Source organism: Pleurodeles waltl, chromosome 7, assembly GCF_031143425.1.
Source record: "Pleurodeles waltl isolate 20211129_DDA chromosome 7, aPleWal1.hap1.20221129, whole genome shotgun sequence".
NCBI classification, from domain to species: Eukaryota; Metazoa; Chordata; class Amphibia; order Caudata; family Salamandridae; genus Pleurodeles; species Pleurodeles waltl.
Genome location: NC_090446.1, coordinates 967,858,158 through 967,882,254, shown reverse-complemented (window position 1 = coordinate 967,882,254; position 24,097 = coordinate 967,858,158). Strand labels below are relative to the sequence as shown.

At 42.6% G+C, this 24,097-nt stretch overlaps 1 protein-coding gene across 2 annotated transcripts in view; it reads right to left on the bottom strand.

Annotated features, from left to right (window-relative positions):
• Positions 1–24,097, bottom strand: part of RNF213 (ring finger protein 213) — a 1,978,231-nt gene that overhangs the window by 1,621,210 nt on the left and 332,924 nt on the right. For both annotated transcript variants that reach the window (XM_069199724.1, XM_069199725.1), the window contains exon 6: positions 6,302–6,501. In XM_069199724.1, coding sequence (XP_069055825.1) covers positions 6,302–6,501 — 200 coding nt within the window. The remainder of the gene's footprint in view (positions 1–6,301; positions 6,502–24,097) is intronic.

The following is a 24,097-nucleotide window of genomic DNA, read 5'->3' as shown; positions in this document are numbered from 1 at the left end:
ATTATCAGGCAGAAGTAAAGAAGATCATTGTGCAATGTCAATGTTTATCTCAGGAAAATGAGCGTATTATGGACTGGCAACATGTGAAGAAAAATACCAGTTAAAGAAAAGTCGACATGACAAAGTACCAAAGTCATTCAAACATTGTCTGAAGATTACAATGAAAATAAACGGTTGTTCCATACTTTATCGACAGTGTGTTGATAAATATTATGCCTGGGGTGAAATATAATAAACTATCTCCATTGCCACAACTGACTCCATTGAAGTCTAAATTGTATATGTGGGCTGCATCAACACCCTTTAAAAATAAAGGTTAATTTGAAGCAACTACGAAACACATGAAAATAAAAGGGCAAGAGCCCATCCACATATTTCAAGGTACGGTGTCAAGTGCTTGTTTACTCAGTGCCAGCACGGCTGCTGATATGGGACTGATGAACTACAACATGCATGCTCAGCATAAAACAGTAACTAAGTTCCTTTCATTGTTTCATGGGATAGGAAAACTTAAGACTATGAAAGTACAATTGCATATTAATGGGACTTCGGAGGATGTCTGTCCCGTTGCTCAAAGTCACAGACGAATTACATTTCATTTACACGAAGCTGTAGAAAAGGAACTTGAGTCATTTCTTAAGCATATCACTGAACGTTCTACTGTTCCGACGCCATGGATTTCTCCCATCGTGGTACTGCCCAAAAAGGACAGTGAAAGAGCTGTATGCATATGCACGGATGAACGACATCCAAGTATGCAAATTTCTGATATGAGAACTCATTGAATGGTGCAAAAGTCTTCTCTTGCCTTGATCTAAATAAAGGATAACAGTCGGAACTCGAGAAGAAATGCAGGTAGATTACCACCTTTTCTAAACATATTGGTCTGTTCAGATTTTAAAAAAAGACTTAGTTTTGGTGCGTCATCCACTGCAAAGAATTTACAAAATGTTATTAGACGGATCACACACCATGTCAAGAATGTTTTCAACTATAGCGAAGAAATCTTAGTTTTCAGACCTAAACCGAAGACACACAAAGCTCTGAGACAAGCGTGTTGTTTACTTATTGATGAAGTTCTAATGTTGAACGCTGAGAAATGTGAATTCAATAGACAAAGCTAAAAATCTCCAGTGATATCTTTCCTGATGGGGGCATGACACCAGATCCAGCTCAAGTGCAAGTGCGGTCAAATGCCAGTCCCCCAACAAGAAGTTTACATGTTACGCTCATTCCTTGAAAGGCCAGTTACTGTTCCCAACACATACAAGACATTGACACTGTGAGTGCTACATTGAGAGGGTTGACAAAAAAGAATGTTTTGTTTCACTGGTCACATGAATGTGAGCCAAGTTTTAAGATAATCAAACAAAACTATTGCAAATGCTACTGAAATTGTATATTTTGATCCCAAACTACATACAGAAGTCATTGTTGACGCTAGCCCAGTTGAGTTAGGTGCAATCTTTGCACAGTACAATGGGCACCCACATGCTCAAAAGACATGGTGTAGGAAGTTGGCTCTGTATGTGCTATTTCAAAGTAAGGAATAGCATGCACAGAGTCCAAGGGTTCCCCTTAGAGGTAAGATAGTGGCAAAAAAAATACTAATGCTCTATTTTGTGGTAGTGTGGTCGAGCAGTAGGCTTATCAAAGGAGTAGTGTTAAGCATTTGTTGTACATACACACAGGTAATAAATGAGGAACACACACTCAGACAAATCCAGCCAATAGGTTTTGTTATAGAAAAATATATTTTCTTAGTTTATTTTAAGAACCACAGGTTCAAATTCTACATGTAATATCTCATTTGAAAGGTATTGCAGGTAAGTACTTTAGGAACATTGAATCATTACATTAGCATGTATACTTTTTACATAAAACACAATAAGCTATTTTAAAAGTGGACACAGTGCAATTTTCACAGTTCCTGGGGGAGGTAAAGTATAGTTAGTTTTAACAGGTAAGTAAGTCACTTACAGGTTTCAGTTTTTGGTCCAAGGTAGCCCATCGTTGGGGGTTCAGAGCAACCCCAAAGTTATCACACCAGCAGCTCAGGGCCGGTCAGGTGCAAAGGTCAAAGAGGTGCCCAAAACACATAGGCTTCAATGGAGAGAAGGGGCTGCCCCGGTTCCAGTCTGCCAGCAGGTAAGTACCCGCGTCTTCAGAGGGCAGACCAGGGGGGTTTTGTAGGGCACCGGGGGGGACATGAGTCAGCACAAAAAGTACACCCTCAGCAGTGCGGGGGCGGCCGGGTGCAGTGTGGGAACACGCATCGGGTTTCCAATAGTTTCCTATGGGAGACCAAGGGGTCTCTTCAGCGATGCAGGCAGGCAAGGGGGGGGCTCCTCGGGGTAGCCACCACCTGGGCAAGGGAGAGGGCCTCCTGGGGATCACTCCTGCACAAGAGTTCCGTTCCTTCAGGTGCTGGGGGCTGCGGGTGCAGGGTCTTTTCCAGCCGTCGGGAAATGGAGTTTAGGCAGTCGCGGTCAGGGGGAGCCTCGGGATTCCCTCTGCAGGCGTCGCTGTGGGGGCTCAGGGGGGACAACTTTGGTTACTCACAGTCTTGGAGTCGCCTGAGGGTCCTCCCTGAGGTGTTGGTTCTCCACCAGTCGAGTCGGGGTCGCCGGGTGCAGTGTTGCAAGTCTCACGCTTCTTACGGGGAGTTGCAGGGGTCTTTAAATCTGCTCCTTGAAACAAAGTTGCAGTTCTTTTGGAGCAGTGCCGCTGTCCTCGGGAGTTTCTTGTCTTTCTTGAAGCAGGGCAGTCCTCAGAGGATTCAGAGGTCGCTGGTCCCTTGGAAAGCGTCGCTGGAGCAGGTTTCTTTTGGAAGGCAGGAGACAGGCCGGTAAGTCTGGAGCCAAAGCAGTTGGTGTCTTTTGTTCTTCCTCTACAGGGGTTTTTCAGCTCAGCAGTCCTCTTCTTCTTGTAGTTTCAGGAATCTAAATTCTTAGGTTCAGGGGAGCCCTTAAATACTAAATTTAAGGGCCTGTTTAGGTCTGGGGGGTTAGTAGCCAATGGCTACTAGCCCTGAGGGTGAGTACACCCTCTTTGTGCCTCCTCCCAAGGGGAGGGGGGCACATCCCTAATCCTATTGGGGGAATCCTCCATCTGCAAGATGGAGGATTTCTAAAAGTTAGAGTCACCTCAGCTCAGGACACCTTAGGGGCTGTCCTGACTGGCCAGTGACTCCTCCTTGTTGTTTTCTTTGTTTCCTCCGGCCTTGCCGCCAAAAATGGGGGCCGTGGCCGGAGGGGGCAGGCAACTCCACTAGGTGGAGTGTCCTGTGGTGCTGTGACAAAGGGGTGAGCCTTTGAGGCTCACCGCCAGGTGTTACAGCTCCTGCCTGGGGGAGGTGTTAGCATCTCCACCCAGTGCAGGCTTTGTTACTGGCCTCAGATTGACAAAGGCACTCTCCCCATGGGGCCAGCAACATGTCTCTAGTGTGGCAGGCTGCTGGAACCAGTCAGCCTACACAGATAGTTGGTTAAGGTTTCAGGGGGCACCTCTAAGGTGCCCTCTGGGGTGTGTTTCACAATAAAATGTACACTGGCATCAGTGTGCATTTATTGTGCTGAGAAGTTTGATACCAAACTTCCCAGTTTTCAGTGTAGCCATTATGGTGCTGTGGAGTTCGTGTTTGACAGACTCCCAGACCATATACTCTTATGGCTACCCTGCACTTACAATGTCTAAGGTTTGGCTTAGACACTGTAGGGGCACAGTGCTCATGCACTGGTGCCCTCACCTATGGTATAGTGCACCCTGCCTTAGGGCTGTAAGGCCTGCTAGAGGGGTGTCTTACCTATACTGCATAGGCAGTGAGAGGCTGGCATGGCACCCTGAGGGGAGTGCCATGTCGACTTACTCATTTTGTTCTCACTAGCACACACAAGCTGGTAAGCAGTGTGTCTGTGCTGAGTGAGGGATCTCCAGGGTGGCATAAAACATGCTGCAGCCCTTAGAGACCTTCCCTGGCATCAGGGGGCCCTTGGTACCAGAGGTACCAGTTACAAGGGACTTATCTGGATGCCAGGGTGTGCCAATTGTGGATACAAAAGTACAGGTTAGGGAAAGAACACTGGTGCTGGGGCCTGGTTAGCAGGCCTCAGCACACTTTCAATTCAAAACATAGCATCAGCAAAGGCAAAAAGTCAGGGGGTAACCATGCCAAGGAGGCATTTCCTTACACATGGTGTGGCAAATGTAAGCAAGAGTTTGTCCCAGACTGAACATGCTTATTCACAATCTGAAAAAGAGAGTCTAGCAGTAGTCTGGGCTTCTGAATATTTCCATGTATTCCTTTACCAAAAACAGTTTACGCTTGCGAAAGATCATTAAGGTTTGCTGTCCATCTTTGGCAATCCAAAGGGCCACGATGCTGCCACGCATCGAATGCTGGGGTCTATAATTACAAGAGTACAACTACACAATTGTGCATCGTCCAGGGAAAGATCAAAACCCTGCAGACTACTTCTCCAGAGTGCCTATACAATAACAAGGTAACTCTTCTGAGGCAGCTGAGGCCTACATAAATTTAATTGTAAAATCAAACACACCTGCTGCCATTTCGCTGGAACAATCTGTCACTGCCATGAGTCAAGAGACATTATCACTCATCAGTCATGGAACTAAAATACTCAACCTCTTACCAGTATCAATGAATACCATAAGTTTAAAAATAAAGATAGACAGTCTATGACACAAGAAGGCATTATCCTGAAGGGTTCGAGATTTGTCATTCTGGTGAGTCTGCGACAACAACTGATTGAAGTGGCCCATGAAGGACATCATGAAATTGTTGCCACAAAACGAGCTTGCCAAGATTGAGTTTGGTTTCCTCATCTTGATAAACAAGATGAAAAAGAACTGAAGACCTGTCATCTATTTAATTGCAAGTTATCGAGAACCAGTCAACACTCCTAAAACATGTCAGAGTTGCCAACCTATGCATGGGAAAGTATATCAGTTTACTTTTTGGTCCCTTTGACAATGAGCATCACCTGATGGTGATTGTGGGTGATTGCTCAGGTTTTCCATTAGCAGAAGATCTTGACAATAGTCCACCTTTCAGCAGTCAAGAGTTTAGATACTTTCTCAATTTGCTGAGTGTAAAGCAACAGAACAGCACAACTCTTTGTCCACAGGCCAATGGCCTCGTTGAATGCTTCATGAGAACATTAAGGAAAGCTATTCAGCGTGCTACACTAGAAAACTCGACCTCAAGACTGCCTTGAATTCTACCGTACAAGCTTACCGTTCAACTCCTCACTCAACCACAGGTGAAAGCCCTGCAAAGTTGATGTTTGGGAGAGCAATGACAGCCAAGTTACCTCAGTGGACCAACACCATATCAAGAACTGAGGAAAAAAAAGACATGGATTGCAAAAGAAGATGAAGGCCTATGCAGACAAGAGACGCTTACAAAAGACATTGTTTTCACAAGAGATCGAGAGCTCTACCAAGAAAACGTAAAGTATGATGCCCCATTTGATGCCGAATCATTTCATGTTGTAACCAGCAAAGGACTTACGGTGACTTCCCAACGTCCTGGGAAATCCACTGAACGAGATTCCTCGCTTTTTAGAAAGGTGGCTCATCACTCATTAGATGCTTAAGTCAACATAGAGCCTGGATCTGAAAGGACAATTGGAAAACCCCAGGCTGCCATTGCTCCTACATCACCAACGCAGATCATGGACATTTCTGTTGCAGATTCCAAGTCTCCGAAGACACGATTGGGAAAAGTAATCAAAGTGCCAAGAAAGCTTATCAAACAGTGATGATTGTGTAGATAGTTGTACAAAAAAATATATATATATTTTTATTTAATAGAGGGGGATTTATAGTGTAGTTTGAGTACAAATGACGGACCCCTTTTGGCTCCCGAAGAACTCCGTAGAGATGTGATGAGTGTTAAAACATGGTGAAGTGAATGCAGGTTTGAAATGTTGAGTTCCCCGTTACACGCTGATGAATAAAGACATCTAATAGATAGCTCCATGTATGGCATATCCATTGGCGGGTACCCAGGCTGGGGAGGACGCAACAAAAAATGAGGAATTTTAAACACTCCAAAACTAGATGGTGAAATACGACCTTCATGTAAATCTACGATCAAACTATGCAGAACAATTTTGACATTTTGAATGATATTTCCTACTAATGACACCATATAAACAGCAAGTCCTCTGTATGACAGATGCTTCTTTACTTATGAACAGCAATAGTTTGATGCTCCTACGCACTAGATAGAATGTGACTCTACTATTGTCAAAGAAGATTTGCACACATGGCTTACCTCCTTTATTTAGGTATTTTTCATTTATGTTCAGGCAGCGATTAACAATAGTTCCTTCAGGCACATCCAATTTGTATATATGTTCATACTCAAACTTCCCACCACGTACAATGCAATATTTGTATGGGATGCATTTGTTCATATTTGTTTTGGAGACAGTGATCATTCCTTCAAAAAGCATTCCATGTTCACCAAGAGTTCTGTTGAGAAGAAAGAAAAAGTGAAGAAAAAGTGTCGAACCCCAAAACAATGCCACATACCAGGTTTAATGTTCACACTACAAAAATAAAATAAAAAAGACAATTTATTAAAGAAAAAAAAGGTTACTTACCTGTAATCCTAAATCATTTCATATAGAAAAAGCACTACATTAAAACATGCTTATAAAAGGCAACATTTTCCTTATCAAATAAGCAGTACATTTGAAGGCAGTGCATTTTCTCTTAACATTTCTTTAGAACTGAAACCCAAAGATAAACGGCACCTCAAAATAGACTTACAACATGTAAGCACTGAAATAAAAGTGATTGTGCCGATCCCAGGCAACATAATCTTTGCCCCAGTTGCCAACTAAGACCCTCGTTATGAGTTTGGTGGTCTTTTGGCAAGACTGCCGCAGTGGTGGCCACCAACAGACCACAGTGTTGGCTGTAATACGACCGCCGTATTAAGAGTCACACAGTGAAGTTTGCCAAAATCCAGCCAAAATTCAGAAACCACCAGGACACTGGAGGGTGGGAAAGAGGCAGTCCTACCACCAGCACAGCCATCCCGCCAAAAAACCTCTGATCCTACTACGATCCACAAATCACGATAGTGCGAACCACGGCGGCCACATCAGTAATGCACCACACTGGATAGTTTGAAAACCCCACACCTGACACACATCCACACACCCAACACACCTACACACTGCACTATAAAACACACCCCTTCACACCTCACAATCCTTTGCAACAAAAACACCACACACATCCAGAAAGAAGCTACAAAAAAAATTACAAAGCATACAATGGGCCTCCCTACACATTTCACCAAGCACTCATCCCACAGCTGCACAACACACACTACACACAAATTAGTATCCCACACATTAGACACCAACCGTCACCCATTCACATCACAGAAGCCACACCTCATCACCAATTCATTTTTATTTTCATTTTTTTCTACCTCACCGTCTCCTCCACTACTATCCTGTCCCCACAAAAACATCCACATTTCACTGATGATGATGATTTGAGGGTCAACATGGATGAAATCATCAGAGAAGAGCCACGGAGCAGGAGCAGCGGGATGACGTCTAGTTCTGGTTCCATGGCGTGTCGGACGAGTGTGGCCACCAGAAGGTGAGTGTCTCCTTTTATACAGTTAGTTTCCACCTGGGTTTCTGCAGTGGTCTGACCACAGCGGAAATCTTGGTGGCGTGCAACCTCGTAATAGGTCCAATGGAAACATGGTCTCCGCGGCCTGCTGGTGGCTACAATAGTCCGAGGCGGTCTGACCGCACAGGCGGTTCTTTGGCTGTATTCCATTGGGATCACCGCCAAAGTTTAGCAGTCTTATCTGCCAGCCTGCTGGCGGTCAGACCGCCAACATAGCGGTCCTCGGACCGCCAAACTCGTATTGAGGCCCTAAGTGTTGGTTGCATAAGAAACAAAAGGCTTGATACACTTTTTCACAATGTGTGAAATAGGAGAAGTAAGGCTACTGTAAGAGCTTGATGAAGAATTTAAATTGTCACATATATACTTTTATAAATATTTGTAAACTAGACATTAGATTCAGGCATTTTCCAATAAGACCCCAGAGGCAAATTCCAGGAAGGGTCTTGTTCTCTGGGTATGTGAGGCATGTACCCAGTTTGGAATTCTAGCACACTTGACAGCTGTGCTAGTGATTAGAATAACCAGATAAGGGCCTTTCCAATGTGGCTCCAGACAGGACTTTCTCATATGTTTCTTGATTAGGACCTAATTTCTAGGCCTACGGTCATGGCATTGCTCTTGGTGTGAATTTGCAGCTTCAACTTGTCGAGAGACAAAATTCACCACATCAGCTAATACTTTACAGTAATTGAGTACTATGTCATCTGTTATGTTTACAAGTGCATTTTCTGGAACTGCAGGTAGTCTCATTGCTCTGCCCATCAACATTTCATGGGGCAACAAACCAGTTTTCCTGTCAGGTGCCCTTCGTAGACTTATTAACACCAAAGGCAAAGCATCGGGCCATTTCAGTGAAGTGGATGCACAAACCTTTGCCAAACTTGATTTGATTGTCCCATTTAAATGTTCAACTATTCCTAAAGCATCACGTTGGTAACTACAATGTAACGTCTGGCAAACTTGTAGTACTGCACACAAAATATTTATAATCTCACTATTAAATTGAATACCTTGATCAGATTTCAGAAAAACTGGTACACAGTACCTAGGTATTAGCTCCCTCAACAGTAACTTTGCAACACAGACTATAATTTCATCCTGTTGGGTAGGCTCCTACCCATCTTGAGAAGAAGCACAGTACGCCAAGATATATCTAATAATAAACAGGCATTTTGATCAAATCCATCTGCATCCAGTTAACAGGACCACCTGATCTCCCTATGTGACTCAGTGTAAGTTGTGTTTGCCTACATAAACCTGCTGACATGTCACACAACGATAACACAACTCTTCTGCTTGGCCTCTAAAGCTAGGATTAAACCAGTGTTGTTTAAACGTTTGCACCCTGGCATTTCTTCCTGAATGTGGTGGTCTGTGGAAATGTCGTCATTGGAGGTAACAGACTGTCTGGTAGCACTGGTCTACCATCTACCATCTACTGAAACCTAAATGTTTTATTCATCTTTCCCCACAACCTGCTCTGATCCATCCCTGTTTTTCCCGTTTCTGGAAATTTTCTTGCATCCCTCTCAGTTCATTTTTTGTGTGTCTCCATCCATCAGTATCATAGAAAAAAAAATTTCCTCTCAAGATGTACTTGTGAATGTTCCTTTAAATGTACAGGCCACAACTGGTGGCAGCGTGCCACTTCATCAGCATATCTATTGGCAACTGTGACGTAATATTTGTTGCTCATGAGTGTTGCACATTTCACCACAGCAATATCATTTAGGAGTTGTAGAGCTTCCAATAGCCTTTTGACATGTTCCCCATTTCTAATGGGTGAACCAGACGAGGTCATGAAACCTTATTATGACCATAATCGCCCAAAATCATGGACAACACCAAAGCTGTACTCACTATCGATAAATATAGTCACTTTTGTTCTGAGGCATGAGCCATTCACAAATAGGATGTAATCTGGCTCATCATTTATGTCTGGTCTGTGCTTAGTGCTTAAGCCTGTGACATCAAGGCAATCACGCTCAAATTCTTCAAATTCATCTCTGTCAGGAATGGGTAACGGTGTACTGGGATTTAAGACATGACATATTTTCAGCACAATGTTACTCCCTGCAAGACCTTGCAGCTCATATTTGTTAGTCTGGTATTGACATGTTCTGAATCTTTCCTCGTGTAATGGAAACGGAAACACAATCTGGCAAAGGTCAATCACTGTTAACCATTTAGCTGTACATGTAACTTGATAATCTATGGTGGCTGAATTCAGTACCACAGGACAAAATAAGTTTACAATATCCTTCTCCTTTCTCAAATCTTGGACTATTTTGAATTTCCTGTTGAGCTTTCGTAATCCCATAATTGGTGAGTTGCATGGACTCCCAATTATTTCTTTCAGGATTCCTCTCTCGATCATCATCCATTATTGGTTCTATTCCTCCTATCACATTAGGAGTCTTTTGGTATGGCTGTGCTTTTGGATAAAAAGCATCTGGTTTTATGTTAATTTTGAATGGCTCTACTCCCTTAATTAGTCCAATATATTTTCCAGTGAAATACCACACTCCTTGATTTACTATTACTCTTAAATCTGCAGGGAAATATTTTATTGTCATCATTAGATAGATCCCTACTCTTTCTTGTTGAGCTATTTTAAAATCAACATCCTCATTGAGTCTGAAACTCAACTCCTTAAGGCATACAATAGATGATGCAATTTAACCTGCACAACAAATCTCTCCCTAAAAGGTTTACAGGACTTCACAAAACAACAAACTCCTGGTTTTCTTCAAATTAACCTATTTTCCAGGAACCTCTTTTGAGACTGTGTTGGTAATCTATTTGCAACTCCTACAACTTGGATCTTTTTTTGACCAAGAGGGGTAGATCTGGTACTTCTGCTGTTCTCACAGTGAAATGGGCAGCTCCGATGTCAGTAAGAAATGACACTTGGTGGCCATTTACTTCACCTTCCACAAACGGTCCACCCTGGTTTAGCTCTAAGACTGCAGCAAGCACATAATCTACCTCCCTCCTCTGGCACCGTCGATGTGATGAGTCTGAATCTTCATAGTTAAACATAGGAAATTGCTGAATCGCATTTTGGTTTTGCATCTGCAGCACATTTAGATTTATTTTGGACAACTGATTTGGATTTCATCTCACATGGTTTACATTTTGTTGAACTATGGGTGCTTGTGGGACTGGAACCATTTAAACATGATTTTGTGTCTGCACTTGTACCTGTTGTGTAGAACATTCTGCATCTGAAATTGGTTTAATCCTTGCATTTGATGTGATCACTGTTCACTCCATCTTGATTGAGCCTACACTTGCGCTTCCAATGGCCCAAACTCTCATACAAATGACAAGGAGTCATGTTCTTCAGCATCACACCACCACCAGTATTCAGATCAATCGGAGCACCTCTACCTCTTTTCTCTGAAACATTACCATTCCCACTTGAACAACTTGCGCGTTTGTGCCGAAGGAAGTCAGCTGAGGAGTCCCTGGAGCCTGGGGGTGGGGCTGTGAGCCCTTTAAACTTGATCTGAGCGCGACCGCTTCGCGGGACGCGTGTTTGTGCCGAAGGAAGTCAGCTGAGGAGTCCCTGGAGCCTGGGGGTGGGGCTGTGAGCCCTTTAAACTTGATCTGAGCGCGCCCGCTTCGCGGGACGCGCGTTTGTGCCAAAGGAAGTCAGCTGAGGAGTCCCTGGAGCCTGGGGGCGGGGCTGTGAGCCCTTTAAACTTGATCTGAGCGCGCCTGCTTCGCGGGTCGCTCGTTTATGCCGAAGGAAGTCAGCTGAGGAGTCCCTGGAGCCTGGGGGCAGGGCTGTGAGCCCTTTAAACTTGATCTGAGCGCGCCCGCTTCGCGGGTCGCTCGTTTATGCCGAAGGAAGTCAGCTGAGGAGTCCCTGGAGCCTGGGGGCGAGGCTGTGAGCCCTTTAAACTTGATCTGAGCGCGCCCGCTTCGCGGGACGCGCGTTTGTGCCGAAGGAAGTCAGCTGAGGAGTCCCTGGAGCCTGGGGGCGGGGCTGTGAGCCCTTTAAACTTGATCTGAGCGCGCCCGCTTCGCGGGACGCGCGTTTGTGCCGAAGGAAGTCAGCTGAGGAGTCCCTGGAGCCTGGGGGCGGGGCTGTGAGCCCTTTAAACTTGATTTGAGCACGCAAGGGCGGGCCTGTCCTTTGCCCGTCAGTGCCCGAAAGAGGCTGGGCTGGGCCAACCCCCTTGGTTTTCTCTTCCAAAATCTTTGTTCGTGCACCTTACAAGAGTGTAGTGAGTGCCTTTTTTTGCCCTTCCTTATCTATCTTATTTTCCTTGCCGAGCATGGGGAAGCGTAAGGCGCGCACCAGTCCTGATGCTGCAGGTGCTAAATCTAAAAACCTAAAACTCAATAGAGTAGCGCAAGTTCATTCAAATTGCGTCTCAAGAGAAACTGATAACTTAATTGAGGAGGTGGAATCTATTCTCAAGGAAAAGGAGAGCAAAGCCTGCAAGAGACTGAAATCTGGGACTTTACTTCCGTTCCTAACAGCAGGCCCTAACCCTTCTATTGATCCCCAGCCTTTGAAATCCCCTGTGCAAGTTTCTGTATCGCCTAGCCAGTTGGGTTTGCCTAAATCTTTGACTCCCCCTGGTCTAATGGATAACTTAGATGCTACTTCTTATGATCGTATCCTCAGTGGCATCCCTTGAGCTAATCGGTTTTCTTCTCTAGACCAGGCTGACTCGGTGGGTGCCAACCAATTTTCGAGATCTTCACACGCTATCACTCCCTGTGACCCTCCAGGAGAAGACGTGCTAACAATAGTCTCTAGTTTAAAACGTGAAGTCGGGGAGCTAAAGGGCATACTGTTTGAGGTTCTCAATCTCCTAAAAAAAATTGACCCACCTCCTCACCGTACTTTGATTCCTGTGCCGGTACAATCTTCTTGTCCTCTGGGCCCGGTTGCACTACCTGTTATTTCTTCATCAAGTGGGGACCATAACAAGGGCCCCACTAATAAGCCAGGCCATAGGATTCAACCGGCCACGTCAACAGTACGTTCGGCACCTTCTTCTTCTGACTTTGGTCAAGTTGTGGCCCCTTCTACTCATGTGTCTAGTTCAAATTGTATTTATTTGTGCAATGTTCCTCCTCTTACATCTCATATCAGAGAAGATACCTCCTCTCTTGTTAACAAGGTGGCATTTTGGATTCGTCATCCCAGGGGCTGTGCTTCTATTATTCACTCTGACATTGTCTTTGCTTCTCGGGTATGTGGTTATCCCGGTGGCCGTGACACTATTAAAATTAACCTCACTAACCCCGAACTAGTTAAGGGTCTTTTGCAGATGGAAGCCCGCAATATGTTAAGAACTGACCTTGATATACATTTCCGCGAACGCCTGCCTGCTACTGGCCACAAGATCTTGCCCGCCCCTCCTTTTAGGCCCAAGGGAATCGCCTGCAGTGCTCCAGTTCTTGTTCCTAAGCCTGGCTTGTTGCCTTTCCCTGCTGATGGGGCTGCTTTGGTTCACAATCCTAAACATATTGGTACTCAAGACCCCGTTACTATAGGGGACACATCTGATGTGGACTGACTACGCTTCCCTAATCATTGCATATCCTGTGGTCCACTTGCATTGTCTCAAAGACCTTTAATCAGCCCAGGTGGTCCCATTTCAAGTGCTTCTCTCTGTACCCCTATAGTAAACTCTAAATCAGTTACGGATACTGATTCTGGTACGCTCACTTGTAACACTCCAACTCCCGAAGGGCATTTGCTGTCCTGGAATGTGGCAGGTATCAAGAGCAAACTGCCTGATCCGGAGTGGGGGGCTTTTGTGGAATCTTACTCTATCTGCATGTTCCAGGAAACTTGGGCAATGGGTGGTGTGTATAGGCAAGGTTATCGTTCTTTTATAAAAAAGGCAATTCAATCCCCCAGGGGAAGGGCGGTTGGGGGTCTATGTATCTGGGTTAAGATGTCTGAGATGGCTAATGTCAAGGAAATTGCTGTTGATTCTTGTGATATTTTAGCCATAGTAATACATCCTAGGTCTAGTACCCCTGTGCTGTGTATTAATATCTATAACCGTCCAGGCTCCCTTAACCAACAGTCTGATACCATTCATCGCTTGCATAATGTTCTTTCAGAATTCCATTCTAAATACCGAGTCATTATTGCTGGTGATTTTAACGCCCAAATTGAACTTGGCTCAGCCTTTGCTGAGTCCACTCAGGATGAGGACGTAGTGTGGAACATTCCCCCACTTCAATTTCATCCTACGCCACTCATTCCTTTCCCTAGGGTGTCTCAGATAATAGACCTTGCACTTACTTATGGCCTCCATTTTGGAAATGGCCAATTTCCAAATGATAACCCTGCTAGGCCCACTTTTTTCAGAGGTAATTATAGTAGTCGTGTGGATTATGTCATCTTGGATTTGCGAGTTTGGCATCTCATAACTAATGTAGAGGTGGGTCTTCCCCACACTAGCGACCATGCCCCCCTGCAAATTGCATATAACGTAGCCCTGTTTGATCTACTCGCTGGTTTGGTTGGTCGAAGTGATCTGTTGAAACTTTCCACTACTAAGCTTGCGGTAAAGTGGCCTTCATTTTTGAAATCTAACTTACTGACCCACAAGCTTGGCATTATGTTGTCCCGTCACCAACTTTTTGAGGACTCCATCGCGTTATCTCCTTCAGAAAGTTTGTCCGCCCATGTGGGTTTTTTTGCGGAACTTAAGGAGCTTTTCACTAAACCTTCCAAACCCCAAACAAAATCTTCTGCTCCTAGGTGCAAATGGTTTGACAAAGAGTGCCGGGTGGCCAAGCATCTTTTATCTGAAGCATTAAAGGTAAAGAACCGGGATGACATTACATATGCGAGAAAGAACTATGTGTCTACTCTCACTCTATCAAAACTCAAATATGAGGAGCATTTATGGGAGTGTCTGGCGGAGGCTGCTAGCTCTCGTGACGCTAAGCTCTTTTGGACTTTGGTTGCGCGCAGCGACCCAGGCCTGTCATCCACTACTGAATGTCATATCGATCCAGGAACCTGGTTGTCTTATTTTCGTGAACTGTATGGCTCTCGGCTGGAGTTTTATGATACTTCCACAGATTATGCACTGTGCCAGCCCGCAATGCCGCCCTTCACCCTAAAAGAAACAGAGATTGCAATTTGCGCTCAAAGATCTGGAAGGGCCCCTGGCCAAGAAGGTATTCCCTCGGATCTGTACAAATCAGACCTATTTGTGTGGACCCGATATATCAACAGGGTATCAAACACTGCCATGGCATCTCGATCCTATCCGCTCTCGTGGAAGATGGCGATTATTGTCCCCGTTCATAAAAAAGGAGACAAGAGATCCCCCGGGAATTATAGGCCTATTAGTCTATTAGACAACTTGCAGAATTTTTTTTCGTACCAGTTGCTAACTAGATTAAAACAATGGATAATGAAAAATCAGGTCTTAAGCCATCTCCAGGCAGGATTTAGGGACAAGATCAGCACTATCGATCAGATCTTCCGATTTACCACCATCAAGTGGAAGACCGTATATGCAGACAAAGGCCACTTATTTGTGGCCTTTGTTGATTTGAAGTCTGCGTTTGACCTGGTCCCGCGTGCCAAGCTTTGGGAAGTCCTTAGTACCACCGGTGTTCCGGGTTCCATGATTAATATTATCAAGGATCTTTATTCTGATAATTGTGCTAAAGTCCGGTGGGGCGCTTTTGGCGATTTGACTACTGCTTTTCCAACTGCACGGGGTGTGAGGCAAGGCTGTGTCTTGGCGCCCACCCTATTTCTCTTGTTTATTAATGCCTGTTTGCCATATTTTTTAGACTGTCAAAGTGATGCCCCTAGCCTGGGCGGGCAGAAGATTCCCTGTCTTCTGTTTGCAGATGATACCCTATTGTTATCACGTACTGCTATGGGCCTTTCTAGGCTGCTCTCCAGCCTAGATTGATTATCTAGGTATCAAAGTGGAAGATTCACATCTTTGGCATGCCCAGCGCCACAAATCTTTATTATGCCTGAAGCAGAGGGCGGGTGGAATTGTCAGATTTGCCTCTAGTTCCCCGAAATTTGCAATATCTCCTGCACTGGAAATATACAAAGCTCAAGCTAGGGGGGCCGCCTTATATGGAGCTGAACTTTGGGGCCATTGTAATTTGGCGAATCTGGCTAGGGCGGAAAATCAGTTTCTAAAAATGATGCTAAAGGTTCCATCGAGTACCCCATCCTTGCCCATTCACCTGTATCCAAATCTTTTCTCAATCTCACAGATTGCTGCCCTAAGGCCCCTGCTGTTTTGGATTCGGTTGTGGACAACAGATGCCCTAACCCCTTTTCGGTGTGGCCTTCTCAATGTGGTGGGCCGCGATTCTAGTATTAAATCTAAATGGTGCGTTTTTGTTGAACAATCCTTTTCTCGACTTGGCTTAGGTTCCTATTGGCATGATCCTACTTCTATTCCTAAAAATGCTGCACAGCTGTTAAAGGATGCTTATTGGCATAATGGTCAGGTTGGACAATTTGCTAGTTCTATTCCATTGTCTATGTCCGACTATTTTTTACTGGTTAAATGTCATTACGAATTTGAGCCCTTTTTGGATGCAAAGTTATCTCCATTTGCTCGTGCCCTTTTTATCAGGTTTAGGATCGGGTCTCTCCCTCTGTGCTGCTTTACGTACAAATGGTCCAGTTCAACTAATAGATCTAAAGGTTGCCCAATGGGTTGTAAAAGTGAAGAAACTGTTTCACACGTTTTCTTCCACTGTCAAGCATATCACAAACAAAGAGCACTTTGGCTCATCCCGCTTTGCAAACAATTAGGGGTTAGATCCTGTCTTCACGCTGAGAGAATTTTAAAATGCGACCCGTCCGTCCAGATAGCTCTACCAGTGGCAAGATTTCTCGAGTCTATCTGGCGGTTGAGATTAGCAAGTTTAAGGGACAAAACTGTGTAGTTATTGTTTAGTTTTATCTATGTATATTTACTCAACTTGGATGTATGATTGCAGTTTTTGTTGTACAGGACATAGACCTTGGTTTGGTTTATTATGGATTATCTATAGACCTATAGAACTGAACCCTCATTTTATGTCGTGAGAATTTTAAAAAGAAATTCATCCACCCAGATAGTTTTATTAATGGGGAAAAAAAATAAAAAAATAAAAATAAAAGGAAAACATTTGACATCTGAGATTGGCAATTTTAAGGAGCAAGAGTGGGGAATTAATTTTTAGACTTATTTATGTATATTTATCAAATTGGATGTGCGATTGCTCCACAGGATATAGATATTGGTGCATTATAGTTTTAACCAGTGCTGATTCATGGAACTATTCTCATTATTGAGTACAGCCTTTCATTATATTAAGTGATGTTTATCTGGCTGCTTATTTCTTGTTTGTTTTTTAAACTTGTCTTGTCCCTTTTAACTGTGCTTTTACCTTATTCTTTTAGTACTCCCCTGCTTTTAGGAAGCCCTCTTTCTTTTTGTTGTGTATTGTACTTTAATGGTTTGTTTTTTACTTACCGAAATAAAGTTAATAATGATGAACAACTTGCATTCCTGCTTGGAAACCAATGGCTTGAATTCCATGTAAGCTATTCAAATTGTGAGTGGCACCACCATTTTCCACAAACAACTGATTTTGAAACCTTCTTCGTGAAAACCTAATTTGCGCCAACATAAAGTTCTCCTTAAGTTCCCGCTGTTTCATCTCTTGCTCATCACTGAAATATTGTGAATATTTCAAAATCTCATCTAAGGACTTTATCTGCCAGCAAATCACATTCTGTTGTATGTGCGGACTAATCTCGGGCCTCAGACCAAGTACAAACTGAGAAACGAAGAATTCCATATATGTAATTTCAAGATGTTTTGCATCTGACCACTGAACAGCAATCTTACATTCTGCCCACAAGTTACTTGTTTCAACAATTTCAAAGAACGTATTTAAATCAATCCACAGCACCTTTGAAATTTTAAAAAACATCTCAATTTGTGTGTACCATTCAAGTGGACTTTCCCTCAGCTTTGGAATATTGTTCGTAAATGATGCAAACTTTCCTCTACTCCAAGGCACATAAACATAACCTCCACACAGTATCTTCCCTAACGAATAGGCAGTAGTTTCCTCATCTTTTTCAGAATTTGTAGTTCATTTTATTTTTCACCTCAGCCTCTTCTGCCGGTTTCCTTTTCATGTTTTTATGACTATTTGTTTTCCCATTTATAAAGTTCACTCCATCTGTGTATGCACTTTATTAAATTAATAAATCACATTACTGAAGAATGCATGTTTTCAATTGATTTGTCATCCAAGATTTACCTTAAACTTTTTCTCTAATGGGATGCTCTTTGTGATATTGACAACATTTTTCTTTGCCAAGTCTGTCAATTTCTCATGTACAACTAACCGTGTAATTTCTTTGCACAAATAAATTCATTATTGTTCTTGATAATGATTTATATTATCAAGATCGAAACATTCTCTAATTATTTCTTCCAATTAAATTATTAATCTTGAAACATTTAATGTCTTGTCTTTTCTGCATCTGTAATAGTATTTGGACTTAAGCTAGTACTCTGTCTTTCTGCATCCTCAACTTTCACACAGTTTCTGGCAGCTTCTTCAAACCACAGGAGAAATATCCTACTTTCTAGCAAATTAATTTCACCTGCGCTGTTTGTTTTGTGAAGACAAATTGCTTTTTTTCTCCTAATGTTTTAATAGTTTGCGGGGGTGTCCAAACTAAAGTCTTGTGATGTTGTGATAAACCCATTTACTAGAGTACCTCCAGTGCCTTCTTGAGCTAGTGTAGCTGGTTTACAAACAACTTGTGCAAGTACTGTTTGGGTTGATACCCGTTGAGTAACTTGGGCTTAAGGCGTAATCACAGAATCTGTGCAATCCACATGTATTACAGTCTGAGCAGTTCCTATTTGTGCTGCTACTGTTGTAATAGCTTCCTGAGTTACAGGCTGTGAAACAATCATCTATGTTAATACTGGTTGTACAACTATTGGCTGTATTGCTTGCATTGGACTAGTACCCTGTGAAACAACTGGAGCTACAGGAAATGTAGCTATTGTCACAATATTAGCCAACTGAGCTCCATCATTTGGTACAGGACCCACATAAGGTGGTGGATGTGTGGCTAAGTGTTCCTCTATAATATCATCAGAGAATCAGTATCAGATTTTGTTTAATCTGTTGTTTCACTGACCTCTCTAATCTTTCTTTTTAGGTTTTTCAAAAAAGTATGATCATTCCAAATTGCATCTGAAAATGTTCTCATTGATCTTTTTGTTCTTCTTTGGTACTTTTCTCTCTTTTTATTTCATGCCATTTTCTCCCAAAACCGAAGTGCTTCAAACTGCGCAGGTCTAGGAGGCGGCTTTATTTCACTAAGGTTGTCTCTTAATTTATTATTAATCCTTACATGAAGTGTCCCCCGTCTAAGGAAGCTCAGTGCACCTTACTTCTCAGTGATATTGCGCCATTGACTAAGCCACACACATGTATGTAACCCTTCCTCAATCATCATGTGATGTGCAGGCATACTGTCACCCTCCTTTATTTCAATCATCACATTTCCTCATTAGAGTTCTTAAAGCCTTGAAAAATGTCATAATTTCAATTTAACGTCAATAAAATCAATAAACAGAAATTAAGCGTCTCAATGTTTTGACATTGATTCGTATATGTCAAATCTCAGAACCCTTCCACAAATCAAAATGCAGTTCAGTAATCCAATCTCAGGGCAACTCTTGACATTAATTCAACCAATCACACTGTGTAGTGTTACACTAACTGACCAATACCAACATGGCACAATATGACGCAGCAACTCGCTCCTTTACAATTTTTTTCACACAATACAAAAACTTCATTACTAATCACTAAGCAATGTAAAATAAAATCAGTCTTTGTCTGCTTCTTCAACAGATAACAATAGGACAATCATCAATTGGATAATAGGTTTTGTACACTTACCATCTTTCCAATCAACAGAAGTTTTTCACCTATATCCATGAGATCCCTACCAACGGGAAATCACCTCATTAATGCAGTGTCACCTTTGCTCATCAGGTTTCACTAGCACTGATAAATATTAGAGCAATCACAACAGTTCCTTACATCCCTATCTAAATATCTAGTCGACAACGTCTCACAACTTGCACTTCACCTGGCAGAAGCATCTATAAATCAATATCCAGCGATCTCAGACTACGTCTTACTCCAATAACCTTTCTCTCTTCTTCGACAAAAGCACATATAACATAAGCAATTGGAACACTTCAAAACATCAACTTTCAATACACTTAATATTTCATAAACCACATTAATCATTATAATTTTGTCGCATCACCCTATTAATACTCACACCCATTGAATCATCAGTCTTCAACTGATATCAGGAGTCGCTTCAGAAACTGCATTCCAACAGTCTTCTAAATCAGGTTCTGGGCAATTGGGCTTTTCCCTAATCTGGATAATTTTTAATTATTGAAACTTCTTCTTCTCACTACCTAAACTGTAACCCTACTACCAAGTTTTTGGAGCGTGGAGTAACTTATAAATACTCAACTAATAGTCTCCCCAACTCTTGGGTCACATGGCTCTAAAACTAGGAGGTAAGTGACAAAAGTAGCTGCACACACAAGCCACAATATACTTCTACTTTTAAATTTGTGTCAATAATGAGAGTTTAAGTTGATTTATAAAGGTTTATTAATCATTAGTTCTATTTAATCTTAAGTCCAGTACAACACTGGATAAAGTGTGTCCCATAAATGTGATCCCTAATCTAATTCTTTTTTAAGTCAGAAAACATACATTGAATTGAGTATCTCCTAAAGAGTTTCCAGATAAGGCAGAAATACTGACAACAACAGGGAATTATCGGCATCTGAGAGTAACAGGAAACATTATAGAATAGCAAAAAGGAACAAACATCTGAGGACCTCCCTAGCCTCTAATGCTTTTCAGCTGCGAAAGACAAATGTGCCGGTCAAGGCAAATAGAGATAATGAGAGCCTCTGAAGAAAGCAGATAATGCTGTGTGCTCTGTAGCAGGTGCTCTGTAGCGTGTTTGCCTATGCCATGAGCTAATGTGTTGTGTGCTCTGTTGCGTGTGTACAGGTTCCATCCCTGGGACATTTTAATACAGGATACGATTCATAGGTTTGAACACTGAAAGCTCTGCAAGACAGGGACAGTTTACGTCAAGATGTCAAGTTCTATCACAGAGTATTCTAAACACAAGATACATTTCTTAAACTTTTAACTACAACATTGCAACATCAAGTGAAGTTCTTATATAACCCTAAACGTTTGAAAGAAAGAATAATCATGTAAGTTGTAGGTATGAGCTTGTTCTATCTCTTCACCTCTCACACATCTTCACACTAAAACCTTTTTCACAAAGAAACAAGTGTTAAAACATTTTAAGCAAATTAGGAATTTCAATGCAGGTCAAGTATTTAAAAAGAAAAGTAAATATTATTTTCTTTGTTAGCTCAGGAAGTCTGTGTCATGAGAAGGTATGTGAAGAGTCACAAAAGAAACATTTCAGCTGAGTTATAGCAGCTTGGAATTTGAAAGCATTAGCAAGTTAACCAAGTGCAGGTCATGCAATATTTGGAAAGGAAAATTCACATTTAATATGCAGCGTTTATTTATGCCTACAATCCACTCGTACAGATTATTGTTTTAATGCACTTTTATTTTTGTTTTTATTAAACTCTCTAGCACTTTGCATAATCAAACAGTTAAGAGGAAAACTACTAGACACTGGAGTTTTTAGGAATTATTGTTTTTAAAATAGCTCGTTATTGAATATTTTTGTACAGCACAAATTAACATAGTAGTAAAGCAGCAAGTTGTTCAGCATTTCCTACATGCAACAGAGCTTGACACATGCCCTCCGCCATGACCTTCAGGGTCGTAATGAGGGCCACAGTGTGAGCCATTATCATTATATATGTATAACAACTACATAGGTGGTCATTATGATCTTGGTGGGATAGCCCACCGCCAACCATGCTGACATTCGACAGAAGACCGCCAGTGGCGGCGGCAGGCATCCCGCCAGATAATGATGCCTGGAGCTTCACCACCATTGATGGCGGTTAGGGACGCCAGGCGCTAAGGTGGTGGTCGGTGGCGGGGTGGATTCTGCTCCACCCTCACTGCCACATCAGTCCAGACACTGTCACGCCTATAATGATGCAGTCATAGGTGTGGTGGTGTATGGAGACACAGCAATGCATCCTAGGAGCCTGTTCCCTCCAGGAGCAGCACCACAGAACAGGTAAGTGCTTGCCAAGAGGGGAGGTGGGTGTGGGATGTGTGTTGAGTGAGTGCGTGCGTGCATGGGGATGTGCTTGCGAAGGGCGGATGTGTGTATGCGTGTATGAATGCGTGTGTGTATGTCGGTATATGGGTACATGTGTGTGTGGGGGTTGGGACCTGAATGGAGATGGGAGAGGTATGGTGAGGGGGGGAGGGGGGGATTGTGGAGGGCCAACAGGGAGATTGGAGGGAGGAGGAATGGGGGGTCGATTTTCAGGGTTCCAGGAGTGGGTGGGGTTTGTGGCGTGTCACATACAGGTGACAGGAATGAGAATTCCTGACACCTGTATGCTTTCCGCCAGGGATTACCATGTTTAACTCTCATGTGTGGATGGCAGATGCATTAATAGGACTTGAAGTGCTTTAAATAACTTTTAAATCACATATTTCTGGTGTCAAGGATCTACAACAATCTTGCTCTGTGCTTCGGCTTTGATATTAATGCTCATCTTGCCTTTGACCGACATATTTTCCTCTGCTTGTCAAAGTATTTCTAAAGTGATCACGGCTTGAGGTGCAAGGAAACCACCTCCTCACAGAGTTTATTTCAAAGGGGAACATTTGCATCACACAAGCGGTCACAATGCTTGTTTCAAAAATAAACATTCCTGGAGCAGCAAAGAATTCCACATTCTGTGACGAGCTGTTGTTCTGGTCTAAACTGAGTGCATCATCAGTAATTTGTCATGGGGATTAATCACACTATTATCACGCATTATTAACCGGCTGAGAAACCAATTTAATTGCAATATTATTTGCCCTCTAAACGTCTCTCTTGTCTGATTCCAAATGCACATATATTTACATTTTTAAAACTTCATGTCTTGATAGTAACAAGAGGACTGGACTGTCAAATGGGTCTGTGGCATATCAAGCGTGGTGATTAGCAGCACTCTACAAATCAATGATTGAGTGACCAATAAATATTTGGGGACTACGGGGAAACAGATTTTTGAAAACTCATCTGTTGTTGATAAACTGGAGGACGATGAAATGTGTCTAGAAGACAGTGATTAATATGAATGTGCCATGAGAATTTTGTAAAAAGTATGCCAAAAAACTGAATGTCGAATAGGGGCATACATTTTTCTTTTCAAGGGCACAACTTGCTGTAGAGAGCGCTGAATAGGGGTCTTCAAACTGGGAAGCCTCAAGTGATCCCAGTGGGGCACCAGGCTCTGGCCAAAAGAAGCATTATGCTAATAGCAGGGTTTTGTTTTAAGCTGAAAAAAATGAGCAGCAGCAATCCACTCTGTAATGGACCATCACTAACATGTTTTGTGATTTATGTTCAAGATGGGTGTGTGTCAAAAGGAAAGTTACTTCGAAAACTCTTTAAAACTCCCATCCCCACATCAAAAAAATTACACTGTGGATACCCCAAGCTCTGTTAATAAGAAACAATGGTGGCAGAGTCTTGACGAAATTTACGCAAAATATGTAGACCATTTTGCTGAATGTACCAACCAGATTAGCAGTTATTAATCAAAGAGGTGAACTATGAATGGACAAGAGAGTTTGAAGGGTCATTTATAAAAATGAAGAGATTAATAGCTACAACCTCCAGATTTGAAGACATTTGACCCTCGCTATACGACAATTGTAATGACTGATGCGAGTGATTATGGATTGGGGCTGTTCTGATGCAATTAAATTGTGTGAAGGAATGAATAGTGGCATTCACGTAGCGTTCACTGAGAGGTGCAAAAGGAACATATTCAGTTATTGAAAAAGTGCTTGCTTCTTGATGGGGAATACACCATTTGTATACCTATGTTTGGGAAGTGATTTCTGCACTACACACTGATCATAAGCCACCCAGATATCTTCGAAACCAAAGGAGCAGTAAGGGGTTCTCCACTGGTGAAGGACTATTCATTTGAAGTGAAGTACGTTCCCGGTGCAAGGAACATTACAGTCGATTGCTCGTTCAGAATTCCATTAGATGGGAACCTAGAAATGTGAGAACAACTGACTAGTTGAAGGTGAAGAGGTGGTGTCTGAGGTATTTATAAATGAAGATGCATGGAAACAGGGCATACATGATTATGAAGGATTGTTAAGAAAAAGAAACATTTCAAAA